The following is a 19,894-nucleotide window of genomic DNA, read 5'->3' on the forward strand; positions in this document are numbered from 1 at the left end:
CAACTTCTTCCTCACATCCAAGCTGAATCTCCCCACTTCTAGTCTTGCTCCATCCCCCCCACTCCTATCCCTCCCTGACACCCTCAAAAGTCCCTCCCCAGCTTTCTTGGAGCCCCCTGCAGATTTTGGAAGGCCATAATGAGGTCTCCTCGGAGCCTTCTCTTCTCCAGACTGAACAGCCCCAAAGCCCTCAGTCTGTCCTCATAGGACAGCTCCAGCCCTCTGCTCATCCTCGTGGCCCTTCTCTGGGCACCTTCCAGCCCCTCCAGATCCCTCTTGTAATAGGGGCCCCAGAACTGGAGGCAGTACTCCAGGTGGGGTCTCAGCAGAGCTGAGTAGAGGGGGAGAATCCCCTCCCTTGACCTGCTGGCCACACTTCTCTTGCTGCAGCCCAGATGGGCAGTGGAGGTGGGCAGCAGGGGAGGGAGCTGGGCAGCAGGGGAGGGAGCTGGGCAGCAGGGGAGGGAGCTGGGCAGCAGGGGAGGGAGCTGGGCAGCAGCCATCAGTGAAGGGCAGGGCAGGGGCTGGGTGAAGGGGGGGAGGAGACCTCCTGGCACTTACACCAGCCAATGCAGATGAACATCCACTTGCGGAGCTTGTCGGTGGAGTAGGTGAGCACGATGGCCGTGTGCAGGTAGCAGCCCTCCCCAAACATCCAGAAGAAGTTGGTGACGTGGAAATAGTTGTAGGCAGCAGTGACCAGGCGACACCAGACCTGCCCAGGGGGTTAGAGGTGAGGTGGGTGAGAGGCTGAAGGGCAGAGCTCTCTGTTGCTGCTGCACACAGCAGCACAGCGCCCAGCAGAGCGGCGGAACCCCGCCAGGCTCATAAGGAGGGCAATGTCCTCCACCCACCAGACACAGCCCCATTTGGGCCCTCAAGCTGGTTTTGTGGCCTCAGGCTCCCCAGGCTGGGCTCAGACTGCTGCCCAGCAGAGCTGCACCTACCACGTTGCTCTCGTGCACCTCTGGGTTCATGGTGAGCTGCACCACGAACCAGGTGGCGTTGCGCAGGATGAAGGCTGTGATCAGGTTCCAGTGGATGATGTTCCTCAGACACCTGATGCTCCTAGAGAAGGGGGAGGGGGACAAGGGACTGTCAGAGCATGGGCAAGGAAGCTGGTGTGGAGAGGAGAGGACTTATGAGGAGTGATTGAAGGCACTGAGGTTGTTGAGCCTTCAGCAGAGAAGGCTGGGAGGAGACCTCACTGCTCTTTACAACTCCTTGAAAGGGGGTTGGAGAGAGGTGGGGGTTGGTCTCTTCTCCCTGGGATCAGGTGATAGAAGGAGAGGAAATGGCCTGAAATTGTGCCAGGTTAGGTTGGAGATGAGGAAAGATGTCTTCACTGCAAGAGTGGTCAGGGATTGGCACAGGCTGCCCAGGCAGTCCCCATCCCTGGAGGTGTTCAGGAATTGTGTGGATGTGGCACTTTGGGGCATGGCCTAATGTCCATGGTGGTGTGGAGTTGATGGTTGAACCTGATGGCCTTAGAGGGCTTCTCCAACCCAACCAATTCCAGGCTTGGCACTGGGGGACCCCAATGCCTCTCACCACTGAGGTGCCGTGGGAGCAGCATGGGGGCTGGCTACAGGAGGGCTAGGGGACAAGGATGTTGGTGAAGCTGAATGTCTGTGCTGGGAGCTCAAGGTGAGCTTCTGAGGTCAGTCTTTGGGTGAAGTGGGCAGGAGCAAGGCCAGGAGGTGGAAGGCACCAAGGATGACTCTCTGCCTCCTTATCCAGGTGCTCTCAAACAGCAGCAGGAGGAAAATAACCCAGAGATACATCTGGTGATCCCTCCAGACCAGAGAGCATCTGCCTCACAGAATCTCAGGATCAACCAGCTTGGAAGAGACCTCCAAGATCACCAAGTCCAAGTGATCACCCAACCCTCAGGTGGTGAAATATAGGGGCTGGGTCCATCCCCAGACCAAGTTCTTCCTAGAAAGGGGAATTGGCCACTGGGATGTGCTGCCCAGGGGGGTGGTGGAGTCCCCATCCCTGGAGGTGTTCAAGAAGGGATCAGATGTGGCACTTGGAGCCATGGTTTAGTTAGTCAGGAGGTGTTGGGTGCCAGGTTCGACTTGATGATCTCTGAGGTCTTTTCCAAGCTTATTGATTCTATGAATGGCTCCCTCTGGGCTGGTCCCCCCAGCAGGAAGAGGGCAGCAGGTTGGGTCACTCACCTCAGCCGCATGAAGAGGACGAAGGCCATGAGCAGGGCCCCCAGTGAGACACAGTGCCCCAGGTAGTTGATGATGACAGCAATGTGGTAGTGCAGCTTGCTCTTCTTCTGGGGGGGCAGATGGAGAGGGTGTCAGCAGCAGCCTTGGCTACCACCACAGACCCACCTCCTCCTCCCCACCACCTCTGAGAGCTGCACCACAAATCCACCTCCTCCTCCTCCTCCTCCCCACCACCTCAGAGAGCTGCACCACAAACCCACCTCCTCCTCCTCTTCCTCCTCCTCACCACCTCTGAGAGCTGCACCACAAACCCACCTCCTCCTCCTCCTCACCACCTCTGAGAGCTGCACCACAAACCCACCTCCTCCTCCTCCTCCACACCATCTCTGAGAGCTGCACCACAAACCTACCTCGTCCTCCTCCTCCCCACCACCTCTGAGAGCTGCACCACAAACCCACCTCCTCCTCCTCACCACCTCTGAGAGCTACACCACAAACCCACCTCCTCCTCCACACCACCTCTGAGAGCTGCACCACAAACCCACCTCCTCCTCCCCACCATCTCTGAGAGCTGCACCACAAACCCACCTCCTCCTCCACACCATCTCTGAGAGCTGCACCACAAACCCACCTCCTCCTCCTCCTCCTCCACACCATCTCTGAGAGCTGCAGCACAAACCCACCTCCACCTCCTCCTCCTCCACACCATCTCTGAGAGCTGCACCACAAACCCTCCTTCTCCTCCACACCACCTCTGAGCTGCACCACTAACTCTGGGCCCTTCTTTCAGAAAGCAATTGGAGCCCAGCTGATGCAGGACGGTGGAGATGGGGCTGGGAAGGGGCACAGCTGGTTGGTGGACAGCAGAGGCACCAGCCTGACCCTGCAACGAGCTGAGATGTTTCACATCCTACTCACGCCAGAGCAGCACCTGGTGGCTGCCCCTCTGTCACCCCTGCTCAGCGCTGGGACATCCCCAGGCTGCTGCGCAGGGAGATCCTGCTGCAGCTCCTCCCAGCTGCCAGCAGCCTGGCGTCGGAGGGCTCAGCGCATTCCCTTTGCCCCGGGGGCAGCTTGAGAGGCTGGGCTGGCTTTGGACAGAAGGAGCAGAGGATCCCGGGGGAGGTGTGAGTGATAATGGAATTAATTGATCCTCCTGCTGTTAGGCACTCAGCCATGAGCGATTAGCTGAGTGAGGAAACCATTCCTGAGGGGAGCAGCAGCTCGAGTGCCAGAGGTGGCATCAACTGCAAATGAGCAGCCTGTGTCCCTTCTCCTCTCCTCTGAGGGGTGGCCTGACCTCCTCAGGGGCTTGCAGTCCTTGGGCCCTATCCTTTTTTATCCCTTCCAGCTTCCTGAACATCTCCTTCATGTCATTTCCAGCACAGAGGGATGAGCAGACACCGAGTCCCTGTGTCAGCAGGGAGCTGCAGGAGGGTGATGTGGCTGGAGGGTGTTTTGATCTGCACCCTTGGGCCAGGAGACCTCACCCTGCAGGTTCTCTTGGCTTTCTAACAGGGAAACAACCAGGAGTGGTTGTGTGCATGGCAGGGAATGAAAGTGCACATCAAGAAGGGGGTCAGCTGGTGAGCAAGGCCTGGAGAACAGGTCTGGTGAGGAGCAGCTGAGAGAATTGGGATTGCTCAGCCTGGGGTAAAGGAGGCTGAGGGGAGACCTCAGTGCTCTCTACAGCTCCCTGAAAGGTTGGAGCCAGGTGAGGGTTGGGTTCTTCTCCCTAGTCTCAGGTGATAGAAGGAGGGGAAATGAGCTGAAATTGTGCCAGGGGAGGGTTAGGTTGGAGATGAGGAACATGTTTGTTACTGCAAGAGTGGTCAGGGATTGGAAGAGGCTGCCCAGGGAGGTGGAGGAGTCCCCATGCCTGGAGGTGTTCAAGAAACCTGTGGCCATGGCACTTGGGGTCATGGTTTAGTGGCCATGGTGGTGCTGGGTTGCTGGTAGGACTCAGTGGTTTTAGAGGACTTTTCCAACCCAATCAGTTCTGTGCTTCTCCACATGCTGCATGAAACCTTCTCCCTGGGATGCTGCTGCACTTGCAGCCAGCAGCTCCCTTGGGCCATTCCTGACCTGGAGGCTGTTGTCCTTCAAGGGATGATGCACTTTGGTCACAACAACCCCAGGCAGTGCTGCAGGCTGGGGAGAGTGGCTGGAGAGCTGCCAAACAGAGAGGGACCTGGAGAGACTGGGGGACAGCAGCTGAACATGAGCCTACAGTCTGCCCAGGTGGCCAAGAAGGCCAAGGGCATCCTGGCCTGCAGCAGGAAGAGTGTGGCCAGCAGGAGCAGGGAAGTCCTTGTGCCCTGTGCTCAGCACTGCTTAGGCCACACCTGGAGTCCTGTGTCCAGCTCTGGGCTCCTCAGGTTAGGAAAGAGGTTGAGCTGCTGGAAGGTGTCCAGAGAAGGGCAAGAAAGCTGGGGAGGGGTCTGGAGCACAGCCCTGGGAGGAGAGGCTGAGGGAGCTGGGGTTGCTTAGCCTGCAGAAGAGGAGGCTCAGGGGAGACCTTCTTGCTCTCTGCAACTCCCTGCAGGGAGGTTGTAGCCAGGTGGGGGTTGGTCTCGTCTGCCAGGCAAGCAGCACCAGAACAAGAGGACACAGTCTCAAGTGGTGCCAGGGGAGGTTTAGGCTGGAGGTGAGGAGAAAGTTCTTCCCAGGGAGAGTTGTTAGCCACTGGAATGTGCTGCCCAGGGAGGTGGTGGAGTCCCCATCCCTGGAGGTGTTGAAGAGGGGATTGGATGAGGCCCTTGGTGCCATGGTTTAGTTGATCAGATGGTGCTGGGTGAGAGGTTGGACTTGATGACCTTTGAGGTCTTTTCCAGCCTTATTGATTCTGTGATTGTCTGATGAGGGACAACCAAGGTCCTACCTCTTCGCTGAGGATCTCCTGGCACTGGGAGTAGTTGACCCGTGCTGCCCAGCTCCCGTTGGCAAGGCACTCCCTGTAGCCATTATCTGAAAGAGAGGCAGCAGCCAGAGGGTGAGCAGTGCCTGGGGATGGGCACCAAGAGGTGACCTGATGAGGGGCTGCTGCAGGGGTCACTGCCATCAGCACAGCACTGCCTCTTGCTTTGAAGCCAGCTCAGATGCTGCCTTGGTTGCAATTGCAGAACCAAAACCCTTGGAAATTTCTCTCCCACTGAAGGACTTTGGGTTTGCTGCAGCTTTCTTTCCTGTCCAGAGAAGGGCAAGGAAGCTGGTGGAAGGGTGTGGAGAGGAGAGGACTTATGAGGAGTGATTGAAGGCACTGAGGTTGTTGAGCCTTCAGCAGAGAAGGCTGGGAGGAGACCTCATTGCTCTTTACAACTCCTTGAAAGGGGGTTGGAGAGAGGTGGGGGTTGGTCTCTTCTCCCTGGGATCAGGTGATAGAAGGAGAGGAAATGGCCTGAAATTGTGCCAGGTTAGGTTGGAGATGAGGAAAGATGTCTTCACTGCAAGAGTGGTCAGGGATTGGCACAGGCTGCCCAGGCAGTCCCCATCCCTGGAGGTGTTCAGGAATTGTGTGGATGTGGCACTTTGGGGCATGGCCTAATGTCCATGGTGGTGTGGAGTTGATGGTTGAACCTGATGGCCTTAGAGGGCTTCTCCAACCCAACCAATTCCAGGCTTGGCACTGGGGGACCCCAGTGCCTCTCACCACTGAGGTGCAGTGGGAGCAGCAGGAGCTCAGCTCCTTTCTCTTCCTCTGCACCTTTTGCTTGAGTTATCATCCAGCATGAAGCTTTCAGTTCTCTCCATGACTTAGGAGACTTCTTCAGCTCCCAGCAAAGGCAGCAAGCAGCAAGGCTAATCGGAATGGCCTCGACTGCCCAAGAGGAGTCACCAGTTACCACTGGCACCAGGGTGATGCCAGCACTGGGCTGGGCTGAGCTGGTAACAGGAGAGCCCATGAACCCCATCAGGGTGATGGGATGGGACAGGAAGAGGGATTGGGGATGGGTTCTGGGCAGACACCAGGGTGGGTGAATGCAGAGAGACTCCTGTGAGGCCCCACCTGGCAGGAGCTGTCTGCATGCAATCTCCCACCCTGGCCAAAAGGTGTGGGATGGTAAAATGCATGTTCTCTGTGGGAAGCAAGATGTTCCTTTCACCACTAGCAGAGCTTGAGTGGTCAGAAGCTTAAGCATGTGCTAGGAATGGCTTTGGGCACTTTGCAAATGCCTTTGCTCTGCCCCCTGCTCCCAGCGTGTCATCGGCAGTGCCAAGGCAGTCACCCGTGCCAGGAGCTGCAGGCTCCCCAAGCCCATCTCCAGCCGGGGGCTGCAGACCTCTGTGCCACCTCCAGCAGCACAGCTGGCCCCCTCCTCTTCCCCTCTCCCCAAGATGGGGACATCAGCCCTCTTCCCCTTCACAGGGGCACGGCAGGGAGGACCTTTGGGTACAGCTGCTGCTTTGAGACCGCCCCCGGAGGCTTGGGGCGCGATGGACGGCACAGAGCCTCCAGCGAGCTCTGGCCCCCGAGGTGCCACCCATGCCCCACAGCTCCTGCTGCACAGGAGCCCCCACCCCCATCCTGCACCCACCCCCCCGGTGCTGGGGGTCTTACTGGTGGTGTTGTACCGCACACCATAGAAGTACTCGGGGCAGGGACGAGCCACCAGCTGCCCCCCGGCGCTGCGCGGCCAGCAGGTGCCGATCAGGTCCACCGAGGCGTTGCACTGGGGACCTGCAGGCAGAAAGGACAGAGGCTTAGCAGAGGTCTGTGGGCCACTGTGGGCCACCTCCAGGCTTGCCTGGAATGCTGGGGCTGAGTCCTGGCTCAGCTACCCTATGGAGATAGACTGAGGGAGTTGGGGCTGTTCAGTCTGGGGAAGAGAAGGCTCCCAGGAGACCTAATTGTGGCCTTCCAGGATCTGCAGGGGGCTCCAAGAAAGATGGGGAGGGACTTCTGAGGGTGTCAGGGAGGGCAACAAGGCTGGGGAGAGGCCTTGAGCACAGCCCTGTGAGGAGAGGCTGAGGGAGCTGGGGTTGCTTAGCCTGCAGAAGAGGAGGCTCAGGGGAGACCTTCTTGCTCTCTCCAACTCCCTGAAGGGAGTTGTAGCCAGGTGAGGGTTGGTCTCTTCTGCCAGGCAAGCAGCACCAGAACAAGAGGGCACAGTCTCAAGCTGTGCCAGGGGAAGTTTAGGCTGGAGGTGAGGAGAAAGTTCTTCCCAGAGAGAGTTGTTAGCCACTGGAATGTGCTGCCCAGGGAGGTGGTGGAGTCCCCATCCCTGGAGGTGTTGAAGAGGGGATTGGATGTGGCACTTGGAGCCATGGTTTAGTCATGAGGTCTGTGATGACAGCTTGGTCTTTATGATCTTTGAGGCCTCTTCCCACCTTGGTGATTCTGTGACTCTGTGATCTCCTTCCCAGCCTTTGCCGTTGGTCTCTTGCAGCCTTTCCTGGGACAGAAAGCTGCGGAGTCCGCTTGCTGCTATTTCAGCTTTCAGGCAGGACTTGTGTGTGCTTTTCCCAGCTCCACAAGTGTGCTAACGTAGGCATTAGGTAGGCCAGATTGCAGGCTTTCATTTTTTTTCCCCCCTGTGTAATTTGTGTATATTTAGAACAACTTGTTCTGCTGCTAAATATGTCCCAGCTGCAGCCCAGAGCGAGCTAGGAAGCACGAGGGCTGCAGTATCCATATCACACTAACCCTGATGGGCAGCATCAAGGTGGGGGGGAGGGAAGGAGACCCTAGAAGGGGGTAGAGTTCAGTGCAAAGCACTCCTGAGGCCCAGAGCTGTTTGTGCTGCTGGCTCAGAGGCAGGCCTTGGCGTCTCCTAAAGCACGGCACCCCCCGGTCGCAGCGCTCGGGGTGCGGGAGCGTGGCGTCTCCTCCCCACCCAGGCTCAGCGGTGGTTGCTTGAATGTGCTTCACAGAAGCAGAGAATCCCAGCATGGAAGGGGCTGGAAAGGACTTCTGGAGGTCACAGAATCACCAAGGTTGGAAGTGACCTCGAAGATCATCCAACCTGGCACCACAGACCTCATGACTAAACCATGGCTCCAAGTGCTACATCCAATCCCCTCTCTAACACCTCCAGGGATGGGGACTCCACCACCTCCCTGGGCAGCACATTCCAGTGGCCAATGACTCTTTCTCTGAAGAACTTCTTCCTAACCTCCAGCCTAAACCTCCCCTGGCACAGCTTGAGACTGTGGCCTCTTGTTCTGCTGCTGCTTGCCTGGGAGAAGAGATCAACCCCCACCTGGCTACAACCTTCCTGCAGGGAGTTGGAGAGAGCAAGAAGGTCTCCCCTGAGCCTCCTCTTCTGCAGGCTAAGCAACCCCAGCTCCAGAACAAGGGGACACAGTCTCAAGCTGTGCCAGGGGAAGTTTAGGCTGGAGGTTGGGAAGAAGTTCTTCAGAGAAAGAGTTGTTGGACACTGGAATGTGCTGCCCAGGGAGGTGGTGGAGTCCCCATCCCTGGAGGTGTTCAAGAGGAGCCTGGATGAGGCACTTGGTGCCATGGTTTAGTTGATCAGATGGTGTTGGGTGACAGGGTGGACTTGATGATCTCTGAGGTCTTTTCCAACCTGGCCTGATCTGTTCTGTTCTATTCTATTCTATTCTATTCTATTCTATTCTATTCTATTCTATTCTATTCTATTCTATTCTATTCTATTCTATTCTATTCTATTCTGTTCTGTTCTGTTCTGTTCTGTTCTATCCTATTCTATTCTGTTCTGTTCTGTTCTGTTCTGTTCTGTTCTGTTCTACTCTACTCTACTCTATTCTATTCTTCCATTCCATTCCATTCCATTCCATTCCATTCCATTCCATTCCATTCCATTCCATCCCATCCCATCCCATTCCATTCCATGATGTTCTCAGAGGGAAGTTTCAGTGCAAAGCAGAGGAGGCTTTCCTCCAAACAGATCTGCAAGAGACAACAACTTCCAAGCTGGGGAACAGGAGAGCCTGCTGAGCCTCTCCCTCTGCCTTGCATAGCTGCTGGTGAGAAATTACTGTTCACAATGACCTTTGTTTTCAGCTTTGCTGGTGTGGCTGGTTGCTGAGGCAACCTTCCCTTGAAGTTAACTGTTTTAAGCCTGCATTTGTGAGGAAACAAGGAGCGTGGCATCATGAGCAGTGGCTGAGCCCATCTGCATCCAGCAGCTTTTGCTGAGCCCCTAAGTGCTTTTGTCCCCAGACCTGACAGGGGAATAGGAGGGCACCAGGAATGGAGGCCCTGGTTAAAGTTTTATGATCATAGGAGAGAATCATAGAATCAATAAGGTTGGAAAAGACCTCAAAGGTCATCAAGTCCAAGCTGTCACCCAACACCTCCTGACTACTAAACCATGGCTCCAAGTGCCACGTCCAATACTCTCTGTGAAGAACTTTCTCCTCACCTCCAGCCTAAACCTCCCCTGGCACCACTTGAGACTGTGTCCTCTTGTTCTGGTGCTGCTTGCCTGGCAGAAAAGACCAACCCCCACCTGGCTACAACCTCCCTGCAGGGAGTTGCAGAGAGCAAGAAGGTCTCCCCTGAGCCTCCTCTTCTGCAGGCTAAGCAACCCCAGCTCCCTCAGCCTCTCCTCCCAGGGCTGTGCTCCAGACCCCTCCCCAGCTTTCTTGCCCTTCTCTGGATACCTTCCAGCAGCTCAACCTCTTTCCCAACCTGAGGAACCCAGAACTGGACACAGGACTCAAGGTGTGGCCTCAGCAGTGCTGAGCACAGGGCACAAGGACTTCCCTGCTTCTGCTGGCCACACTCTTCCTGCTGCAGGCCAGGATGCCCTTGGCCTTCTTGGCCACCTGGGCACACTGCTGGCTCATGTTCAGCTGCTGTCCACCAGTACCCCCAGGTCCCTCTCTGCCTGGCTGCTCTCAGCCACTCTGCCCCCAGCCTGCAGCACTGCCTGGGGTTGTTGTGCCCAAAGTGCAGCACCTGGCACTTGGACTTGTTGAATGCCATCCTGTTGACCTCTGCCCATCTGCCCAGCCTGGCAAAGTCCCTGTGCAGAGCTCTTCTACCCTCTAACAGATCAACTCCTGCCCCCAGCTTGCTGTCATCTGCAAATTTACTGCTGATGGACTCAATCCCCTCCTCCAGATCATCAATAAAGATATTGAACAGGCTGGGGCCCAGCACTGATCCCTGGGGGACACCACTGGTGCCTGGCTGGATGTGGCACCATTCATCCAGCTGGAGAAAAGATAACTGATAAAAGGCAACTGATAATAGCTTCAACTAAGGACAAAGTTAAGTTGCAAGTCCCCTCTGTGTTAGCCACCCAGGTGAGAAGGTGCTTGAATAGCTGCAATAGGAATAGCTTCCCTTGGAGGAACCCAGCACTGAATAAATGGGGCTTGCACAGGGCTAATGTCCACAGCAGCTCATGCAGTCATCCAAACCCCTCCCTGTGACTGAGGGGGCTGAGCACAAACTCCATCTTCTCCATCCCCCTCATGCTTCAGTTTCCCTCCTGCATCCCAGGGGCTGTGCTGGGGCGCAGATGCAGGCTGCTCAGGAGCACTTAGTAGAAGTCAGCAGAGCCAGAGGTCAGCAGCAGTGGACCTGCCCATCAGTCCAACAAATCTCCTAGAGCTGTTTCACTTGGAAAAGATCTCTAAGATGAAGTCCAGCCCTTGGCCTGACACCACCATCCCCTCTAAACCATGCCCCCATTAGATGGCTTTTGAACACCTCCAGGGATGGTGACTCTGCCACCTCCCTGGGCAGCCTACAGCAGTGCCAGTGGTGACCAAACCCAAGGCAGACTCCTGGAGATGATGAAGCCAGATAAAAGTGGCATCAGCTGTAATGGCCTTGGTGATGGTTGGACTGGATGACCTTAGAGGACTTTTGCAAGCAAACAATTCCCCTCTGACAAGGAGTCCCATGGAGGAGACAAGGGCTGATGGGGACAAGTTACTGCTGGGGACATTCCCATTGGACTCCAGAAGGAAGTATTTCCCCATGAGTGCAGACACTGGAATCATCCCCTAGGGAAAGCAGAGGAGTTCCCTGCATTGGGCAGTTTGAAGACTCATCTTGCCAGGGTGCTGGGCCAGCTCATTTCAGCTTGGAAAGCTTGGAACAGATGATCCTTGGGGTCCCTTCCCACCTGGCATTCTCTGAATCTGTGTGATTCTGCTAGGCATCTGCTCAAGTCTGGATTCCACATTTAGCCTGCAGAGGAGGAGGCTCAGGGGAGACCTTCCTGCTCTCTGCAACTCCTTGCAGGGAGGTTGTAGCCAGGAGGGGGTTGGTCTCTTCTCCCAGGCAAGCAGCACCAGAAGAAGAGGACACAGCCTCAAGCTGTGCCAGGGGAGGTTCAGGCTGGAGGTGAGGAAGAAATTCTTCCCAGCAAGCGAGATTGGTCATGGGAATGTGCTGCCCAGGGAGGTGGTGGAGTCCCCATCATTGGAGGTGTTCAGAAAGTTTGGATGAGGCACTTGGAGCCATGGTTTAGTTGATCAGATGGTGCTGGGTGATAGGTTGGACTTGATGATCTCTGAGCTCTTTTCCTGGTTAATCCTATCCTATCCTATCCTATCCTATCCTATCCTATCCTATCCTATCCTATCCTATCCTATCCCATCCCATCCCATCCCATCCCATCCCATCCCATCCTATTAGTTAGGGCTGGGTGATCTTGGACTTGATGGTCTCGAAGGTCTTTTCCAACCTGGTTAATCCTATCCTATCCTATCCTATCCTATCCTATCCTATCCTATCCTATCCTATCCTATCCTATCCTATCCTATCCTATCCTATCCTATGCCATGCCATGCCATCCTATTCACATCTTCACACTTGCTTGAATGCTGATGGCTCTCCCATTAAAGCACTCTGGGCACCCCCCAGATGACAAAGTGGGTGGTGGGGTCTTGCAGTCCCACCGTGGCATGGGTGAAGGTGGAGCAGCACCCCCAGGGGCTCTGCCCCTTCCTTGTCCCACGGCTCAGCGTTGGGCTGCGAGGGGAGAGTTGGGCTTGGTGCCTGCAGTTGGGTGAGCTGAGGTCAGGGCTCAGCCAGGCTGCAGGAGCTCTCAAAGCCTTCACCCAGCACACAGCAGGCTTCCCCAGCACTGCTGCAGGCAGCACGTTGAGGTCTGTCCCACCAGTTGTTCACCTCGTGGGTGGCTGCAATGTTTTGCTCAGGCTCACCCTGGGAAGTGCTTGAGGGAGCAAAGCTGCAGCAAGCAGATGTTGCTCTTTCTGCTCTCACCAGCATGGAGGGGAACGAAAAGAAACAGCCTCCTGCCGGGAAAGAGTTAAGCCAAAGAGAGAAGGCAACCAGCGCTGGGAGGGCTTCACTGCCCGGTTTGCCCAGCACGACCGTCTGCCGCAGCTGCTCCCCGGTGGCAGCAGCTCCCAAGCACTTAGAGCGCTGCTTAGTATGGAAATGAGATGGATCGGCGCTAAATGCTCCTCTCTCCGCTTTCAGGCCCAGCCCTGTTTGCGGGGGGATTACTCTCCCGGGTTCTGCAGATGCCTGCTCCCTCTCTTCCACCACCGCTGGCTGCACAGGCAGCTATGGGCGCCGCAGTTTGACAGCAGGAGAGGTCGATGATTTCCGACCTGCACCCAGTCCCCTGATTTCAGTCACTGAATCATTACAACAGCACAGAAGGCCAGGTGGGAAGGGACCCCAGGGATCATCTGGTCCAAGCTTTGTGAGTCATAGCATCGTTTAGGCTGGATGTTAGGAAGAAGTTCTTCCCAGCAAGAGAGATTGGCCACAGGGATGTGCTGCCCAGGGAGGTGGTGGAGTCCCCATCCCTGGAGGTGTTTAGGAAGAGCCTGGATGAGGCTCTTGGTGCCATGGTTGAGTTGATCAGATGGTGCTGGGTGACAGGTTGGACTTGGTGATCTCTGAGGTCTTTTCCAACCTGGTTAATTCTATTCCATTCCATTTCATTCCATTCCATCCCATCCCATCCCATCCCATTCCATTCCATTCCATTCCATTCCATTCCATTCCATTCCATTCCATTCCATTCCATTCCATTCCATTCCATTCCATTCCACTCCTGAAATGAGCTGGCCCAGCAGCCTGGCAAGCTGAGTCTTCAGACTGTCCAATGTAGGGGACTCCACCACTTCCCTTGGGAGATGATGTTGTAGCCAGGTGGGGGTTGGTCTCTTCTCCCAGGCAAGCAGCACCAGAACAAGAGGACACAGTCTCAAGCAGTGCCAGGGGAAGTTTAGGTTGGAGGTGAGGAGAAAGTTCTTCCCAGCAAGAGAGACTGGCCACTGGGATGTGCTGCCCAGGGAGGTGGTGGAGTCCCCATCCCTGGAGGTGTTCAAGAGATGTGGCACTTGGGGCCATGGTGTAGTTAGTCAGGAGGTGTTGGGTGATAGGTTGAACTTGGTGATCTCTGAGGTCTTTTCCAACCTGGTTAATTCTATTCCATTCCATTCCATTCCATTCCATTCCATTCCATTCCATTCCAGGTGCTAAATGCTTGAGCAACACCTTGAGGCACTGAGGGAAATGGCACTGGGGGACAACTTATGCTGAGGAGGGGTTGAACCCGGGGGTGGTGGAGCTGCTTGCCTTCTCTCTGAGTCAGGACTGAGTACCCAGCACGGCTGGGGAGGAGCTGTGGTTGTCTCAAAATGCTTAGATCCTTGCTCACCCCCTACCTCCAGCACTGCTTTCAGTGGCTCTGGGTGTTTCTAAGCATCTTTGTAAGAGTCCAGCCCTTCAAAACCCACATCCCCAGCAATCCTCCCAAGCATTCAAACTCCATCATCCACGATGTAAAATGATTACCCAGGCTAATTAAGTGTTATGAGAGCAGAGTGTCTTTGTAATGAATTTTCAGCTGGTTGCTATTCACCATCACTGACTGGCCCCTTGGGTCTTTGCTGCTGTTCTGGAGAAGAATAAAAGGCAGGCATCAAGCCTGGGGTCTGCCATTGGCATTTGGTGCATCTGCTCAGCGTCGTCGCTTCAGGCTGATCCCTGCACGGCTCCTGTGGAGCATGGGCACTCCAGGGAGTATTTCCTGGGGTGGGATGGCTTTGGGGCTTATCTTGTCCTCCTGGTATGACCTGTGGGGTGGTTGGGCTTTGTCAGGGGCCAGGGTAGGAGGTGGGCTGCTACCAAGGGCAGCAGCAAGTGGAGGATTCCCTGGTGTGGGCTGGGCTTTGCTGGTGGGGAGAGCAGAGACACACAATGATGCCTTGTTGGCAGAGCCTGCCTAGCAAAGGCTTCTAGTTTGGCTACATCTGAGCACAGAAGCTGGCAATGATTTTCCTGCTTCCAGTCCAAAGCACAGTGTAACTGTGGTAGCTGCTGCTCATGCTGAGATGTGCCAGGACACCTCTTCCTACCAGAAGCACAGAATCACAGCCTGCTAGGGGATGGGAGGCACTCCAGGATCTCCAAGGTCTCTTCCAATCTGGTCTATTCTATTCTATTCTATTCTATTCTATTCTATTCTATTCTACTCTATTCTTCCACTCCACTCCACTCCACTCCATTCCATTCCATTCCATTCCATTCCATTCCATTCCATTCCATTTTTCCATTCCATTCCATTCCATTCCATTCCATTCCATTATTCTATTCTATTCTATTCTATTCTATTCTATTCTATTCTATTCTATTCTATTCTATTCTATTCCATTCCATTCCATTCCATTCCATTCCATTCCATTCCATTCCATTCCATTCTATCCAACCCCCCCTGCTAGAGCAGGTTTGCTGATGGTCACACAAGAATGAACCCAGCTGGGTTTGGAAAGTCTCCAGAGAAGGAGACTCCCCAGCCTCTCTGGGCAGCCTGCTCCAGGCCTCCAGCACCCTCACAGTGAAAAGGTTTTTGCTCATGTTCAAGTGAGACCTCCTGAGTTCCAGTTTGTGCCCATTGCCCTTTGTTCTGTCACTGGGCACCTCTGGCAAGTCAGAAGGGGGAGGAGTACGATGAGGGTTGCTTTTGGATAGCTTTGGAAGGCTACTCAGCACTGGTTAGGCCACACCTTGAGTCCTGTGTCCAGTTCTGGGGCCCTCAGTTTAAGAAGGGCATTGAGAGACTTGAAGGTGTCCAGAGAAAGGCAACAAAACTGGAGAGGAGTCTGGAGCACAGCCCTGGGAGGAGAGGCTGAGGGAGCTGGGGTTGCTTAGCCTGCAGAAGAGGAGGCTCAGGGGAGACCTTCTTGCTCTCTGCAACTCCCTGAAGGGAGGTTGGAGCCAGGTGGGGGTTGGTCTCTTCTCCCAGGCAAGAGGACACAGTCTCAAGCTGTGCCAGGGGAGGTTTAGGCTAGAGGTTAGGAAGAAATTCTTCTTAGAAAGAGAGATTTGCCACTGGGATGTGCTGCCCAGGGAGGTGGTGGAGTCCCCATCCCTTGAGGTGTTTAGGAAGAGCCTGGATGGGGTGCTTGGTGCCATGGTTGAGTTGATCAGATGGTGTTGGGTGACAGGTTGGACTGGATGATCTCTGAGGTCTTTTCCAAGCTGGTTAATTCTATTCTATTCTATTCTATTCTATTCTATTCTATTCTATTCTATTCTATTCTATTCTATTCTATTCTATTCTATTCCATGCCATGCCATGCCATGCCATTCCATGCCATTCCATGCCATTCCATGCCATTCTATGCCATTCTATGCCATTCCATGCTATCCTGTGGGGAAGATTTGCCTTTGCTCGAATTCGGGAGGGCTGTGTTTAGGCTTTGACTCAGAGAAGATTGTAAACATCTTGTAACTGAAGGAGAGAAATGGAGCAGAATTTGGTTGGATGTGTTAAACCAGTGTTTTGTGGTGTTAGCCTATTGTATGCCTTAATTACAGGCATGCCAGGAGAAAAGAACCAATTAAGATGTGACGCCTGTGCCTTCTGATAGACTAGAGATAATCTTGCTATGTAACATAATAAACATCTTCCAGTGCTTACAGCTTGTCCTGGAAGCTGTGCTCAGGGTGAACTGAACCTCTCTAGGACATCATGACCCCATCCTCTTGCCCTCCACCTTTTAGCTCTTGCTGAGCATTGCTCAGATCCCCTCTGGGGCTTCTCTTCTCCAGGCTCAACAGCCCCAGGGCTCTCAGCCTTTCCTCCTCAAAGGGATGCTCCAGGCAGTAGCCTCCACTGGACTGTCTCCAGCAGCTCCCTGCCTCTCTTGGAAAGCCCAGAGCTAGACCCAGGACTCCAGCAGTGGCCTCATTAGGGCAGAGCAGAGGGGCAGGACAACCTCCCTTGACTCCTTGGCCTCTAAACTAAACTTCATAGTATCATAGAATCAGTCAGGGTTGGAAGGGACCACAAGGATCAGCTAGTTCCAACCCCCCTGCCATGGGCAGGGACACCCCACACTAGATCAAGCTGGAGAGAGCCTCATCCAGCCTGGGCTTAAAACTTCCCCTGGCACAACTAGAGACAATTTCCTCTTGTTCTATCATCTGATCCTAGGGAGAAGAGAGCAACCCTGACCTCACTCCAACCTCCTTTCAGGCAGTTGTAGAGAGCAGTGAGGTCTCCTCTCAGCCTCCTCTTCTCCAGACTAAACCACCCCAAATCCTTGCTGCGGCAGGGAACATTTCCTTCCTGGGAAGGAACCAGCTGTGCTCCCTCCTCTCTCCTGAGCACACCCAGGGCACTGAGGACAACAAGTGATTGTGACAACTGTTTAACAGCTCAGAGGGGTGAATGGTGCAGCCAGGAGCAGCTGGGGCTGTTAGCATGTTGGGTGCAAACCCCTTGGGCTGATCTGAGCTCGACTGCTCTGAACAGCAAACCACCCCCAGGAGCGCTTCCAGCCCCCTCCTCTGAGAGCTTCCTGCTGGGCTGCTTGGAAAAGCCTCGTCTATGCCTTAAGGAGAGGCTTGCCCATCTGCTCAGATCCCCCACCCCTGCCTTCCCCAGGGAGGTGCCACGATGGGAAGAGATGCTGCAGCTGCAGGGGGATGCTCTGCCCTGCTGGGTGAAGCGACCTTGTCCCTCTGCGATGAGCTTGGTGGCAAGGCTGAGGCGAGAAGCAGCTGCGCCCAGACCCCGGGGAGCTGAAGCCAGCAGGAAAACAAATCCCTGCTCTGAGGCAGTCTGCAGACTTGGAGCCATTGGAACAAGAGCTCATCCACCCAGGACAAGTGATGCTGAGCCTCTCTGCAAAGAGAGTCTGGGAGCTTCACAGAATCACAGAATTGGCAGGGCTGGAAGGGACCTCAAGGCTCAGCCAGCCCCAACCCCCCTGCCATGGCCAGGGACACCTCACACCACAGCAGGTTGCTCACAGCCACCTCCAGTCTGGCTGCAAACACCTCCAGGCAGGAGGCTTCCACCACCTCCCTGGGCAGCCTGTGCCAGGCTCTCACCACCCTCCTGGGGAACAACTTCTTCCTCACATCCAATCTGAATCTCCCCACTTCTAGTTTTGCTCCATCCCCCCCAGTCCTATCCTTCCCTGACACCCTCAGAAGTCCCTCTCCAGCTTTCTTGCAGCCCCCTTCAGATCCTGGAAGGCCACAATTAGGTCTCCTTGGAGCCTTCTCTTCTCCAGACTGAACAACCCCAACTCCCTCAGTCTGCAGAGCAGAGCAGCTCCAGCCCTCTGCTCCTCCTCCTGGCCCTTCTCTGGACACCTTCCAGCCCCTCCAGAGCCTTCCTGGCACAGAGGCTCCAGAGCTGGCCCCAGAGCTGCAGCTGTGGTCTCAGCAGAGTGGAGCAGAGGGGCAGAATCCCCTCCCTGGCCCTGCTGGCCACACTTCTCTTGCTGCAGCCCAGGCTCTGCTTGGCTCTCTGGGCTGCAAGTGCTCCCTGCTGGCTCCTGCTGAGCTTCTCCTCCCCCAGCACCCCCAAGGCCTTTTCTCCAGGGCTGCCCTCCAGCCAGTTGCACTTCTTGGCTTCCAAAGGTTCTGGGGGTGCAGTGACCTCGCTTTTCTAACGCAGCATGTTGACCACAAGTCTTGCCTGGTGTGGCTCCTGCCTGGAGCAGGGCTCCAAAGGCTCCAAAGAGGATTAGGGCACACCTCTCTTAAGAGGAAAGACTGAGAGAATTTGGGCTTTTTAGCCTGGAGAAGAGCAGCCTGAGGGGGGATCTGGTCAATGCTGATCAATACTTAAAGGCTGGATGGCAGGAGGATGGATCCAGGATCTTTTAGACAGGGCTTGGAGTAGCACACACCAACCTGAAGACAGAGAGTTCCATTTACACATGAGGAGGAACTTCTTTACTTCAAGGGTGGTGGAGCACTGGAGCAGGCTGCTCAGAGGGGTGGTGGAGTCTCCATCTCTGGAGATACTCAAAACCTGCCTGGATGTGTTGCTGGGTGACCTGCTCTGGGTGCCCCTGCTCTGGCAGGGGGGGTTGGGTTGGATGAGCTCCAGAGGGCCCTTCCAGCCCTTACCATTCTGTGACACTGAGTGGTGCTGAGGAAAGCAGCCTTTTGGATGGGGTGTGCACAGGAGCTCTTCTGTGCCAGCACTGGCCAGAGCCAGAGGCTCACCATGGAGGGGTTTTTGATGCACACCAGCAATGCCAGCTGGGATCATCACAGCTGTGCAGGAGACTGAGTGCCAAGGGGCACAGCCCTGTGCTGGGGACAGTGTGCTTAGAGGAAGATGGGTAAATTACTGCTGAAGGGAAGGGAAGGGAAGGGAAGGGAAGGGAAGGGAAGGGAAGGGAAGGGAAGGGAAGGGAAGGGAAGGGAAGGGAAGGGAAGGGAAGGGAAGGGAAGGGAAGGGAAGGGAAGGGAAGGGAAGGGAAGGGAAGGGAAGGGAAGGGAAGGGAAGGGAATTAACCAGGTTGGGAAACACCCTTTGAGATCATCCAGTCCAACCTATCACCCAGCACCATCTGATCAACTAAACCATGGCTCCAAGTGCCTCATCCAGGCTCTCCCTAAACCCCTCCAGGGATGGGGACTCCACAACCTCCCTGGGCAGCACATTCTAACATCTAAAAACTCTCTCAGTGAAGAACTTTCTCCTCACCTCCAGCCTAAACTTCCCCTGGCACAGCTTGAGACTGTGTCCTCTTGTTCTGGTGCTGCTTGCCTGGGAGAAGAGACCAACCCCCACCTGGCTACAACCTCCCTTCAGGGAGTTGGAGAGAGCAAGAAGGTCTCCCCTGAGCCTCCTCTTCTGCAGGCTAAGCAACCCCAGCTCCCTCAGCCTTTCCTCCCAGGGCTGTGCTCCAGACCCCTCCCCAGCTTTCTTGCCCTTCTCTGGACACCTTCAAGTCTCTCAATGTCCTTCTTAAACTGAGGAGCCCAGAACTGGACACAGGACTCAAGGTGTGGCCTGGGCAGTGCTGAGCACAGGGACAGAATGACCTCCCTGCTCCTGCTGGCCACACTCTTCCTGCTGCAGGCCAGGAGCAGGGAGCTCTGTGGGGCTCAGCTGCTCTGCTTCCAGGGATGAGGTTTTGCTGGCAATTCCTGCACCCCATGAGCCTGGGGAGCATCATCCTGGCTCTGTCTCCAGCACACTGCTGTCAGCAGAGACCTTTTCCAGCCTCGGGGAGCTCTTGGCACCCTGCTGGCATCACTGCCCAAGCCATGAATCCTCATTAAACCTTGGTGAGATTAAAGACTGAAGGGCTGGTGACTCGAGGGAGGAGGAGAGCCCACGCTGGGCTGCTTTTCAGAGGAGGGATGCTGAGGTAGGAGGCAGGGCTCCCCTGTGCATGCCGGCGGTGCCCTGCAGAGCTGGAGCACCGCTGGGCTGCTGTTAGCAGCATGTGCCATTTCCCCAGGGCTCTGGAGACGTTAACAAATTAAGTCTCACAGCCTCACTGCAGTTCTCATTAGTGTCATC

General features: G+C 55.3%; 1 protein-coding gene across 1 annotated transcript in view; it reads right to left on the reverse strand.

Annotated features, from left to right (window-relative positions):
• The window catches only part of CRHR1 (corticotropin releasing hormone receptor 1), a 35,458-nt gene that overhangs the window by 12,691 nt on the left and 2,873 nt on the right, over nt 1-19,894 (reverse strand). Inside the window, exons 2-6 of the mRNA XM_054176812.1 lie at nt 6,742-6,861; nt 5,065-5,150; nt 2,184-2,290; nt 948-1,068; nt 562-715 (exon numbers count right to left, since the gene is read on the reverse strand). Of these exons, the coding sequence (XP_054032787.1) occupies nt 562-715; nt 948-1,068; nt 2,184-2,290; nt 5,065-5,150; nt 6,742-6,861 (588 nt within the window). The remainder of the gene's footprint in view (nt 1-561; nt 716-947; nt 1,069-2,183; nt 2,291-5,064; nt 5,151-6,741; nt 6,862-19,894) is intronic.

This window comes from Dryobates pubescens, chromosome 36 (genome assembly GCF_014839835.1).
Source record: "Dryobates pubescens isolate bDryPub1 chromosome 36, bDryPub1.pri, whole genome shotgun sequence".
Lineage (NCBI taxonomy): Eukaryota > Metazoa > Chordata > Aves > Piciformes > Picidae > Dryobates > Dryobates pubescens.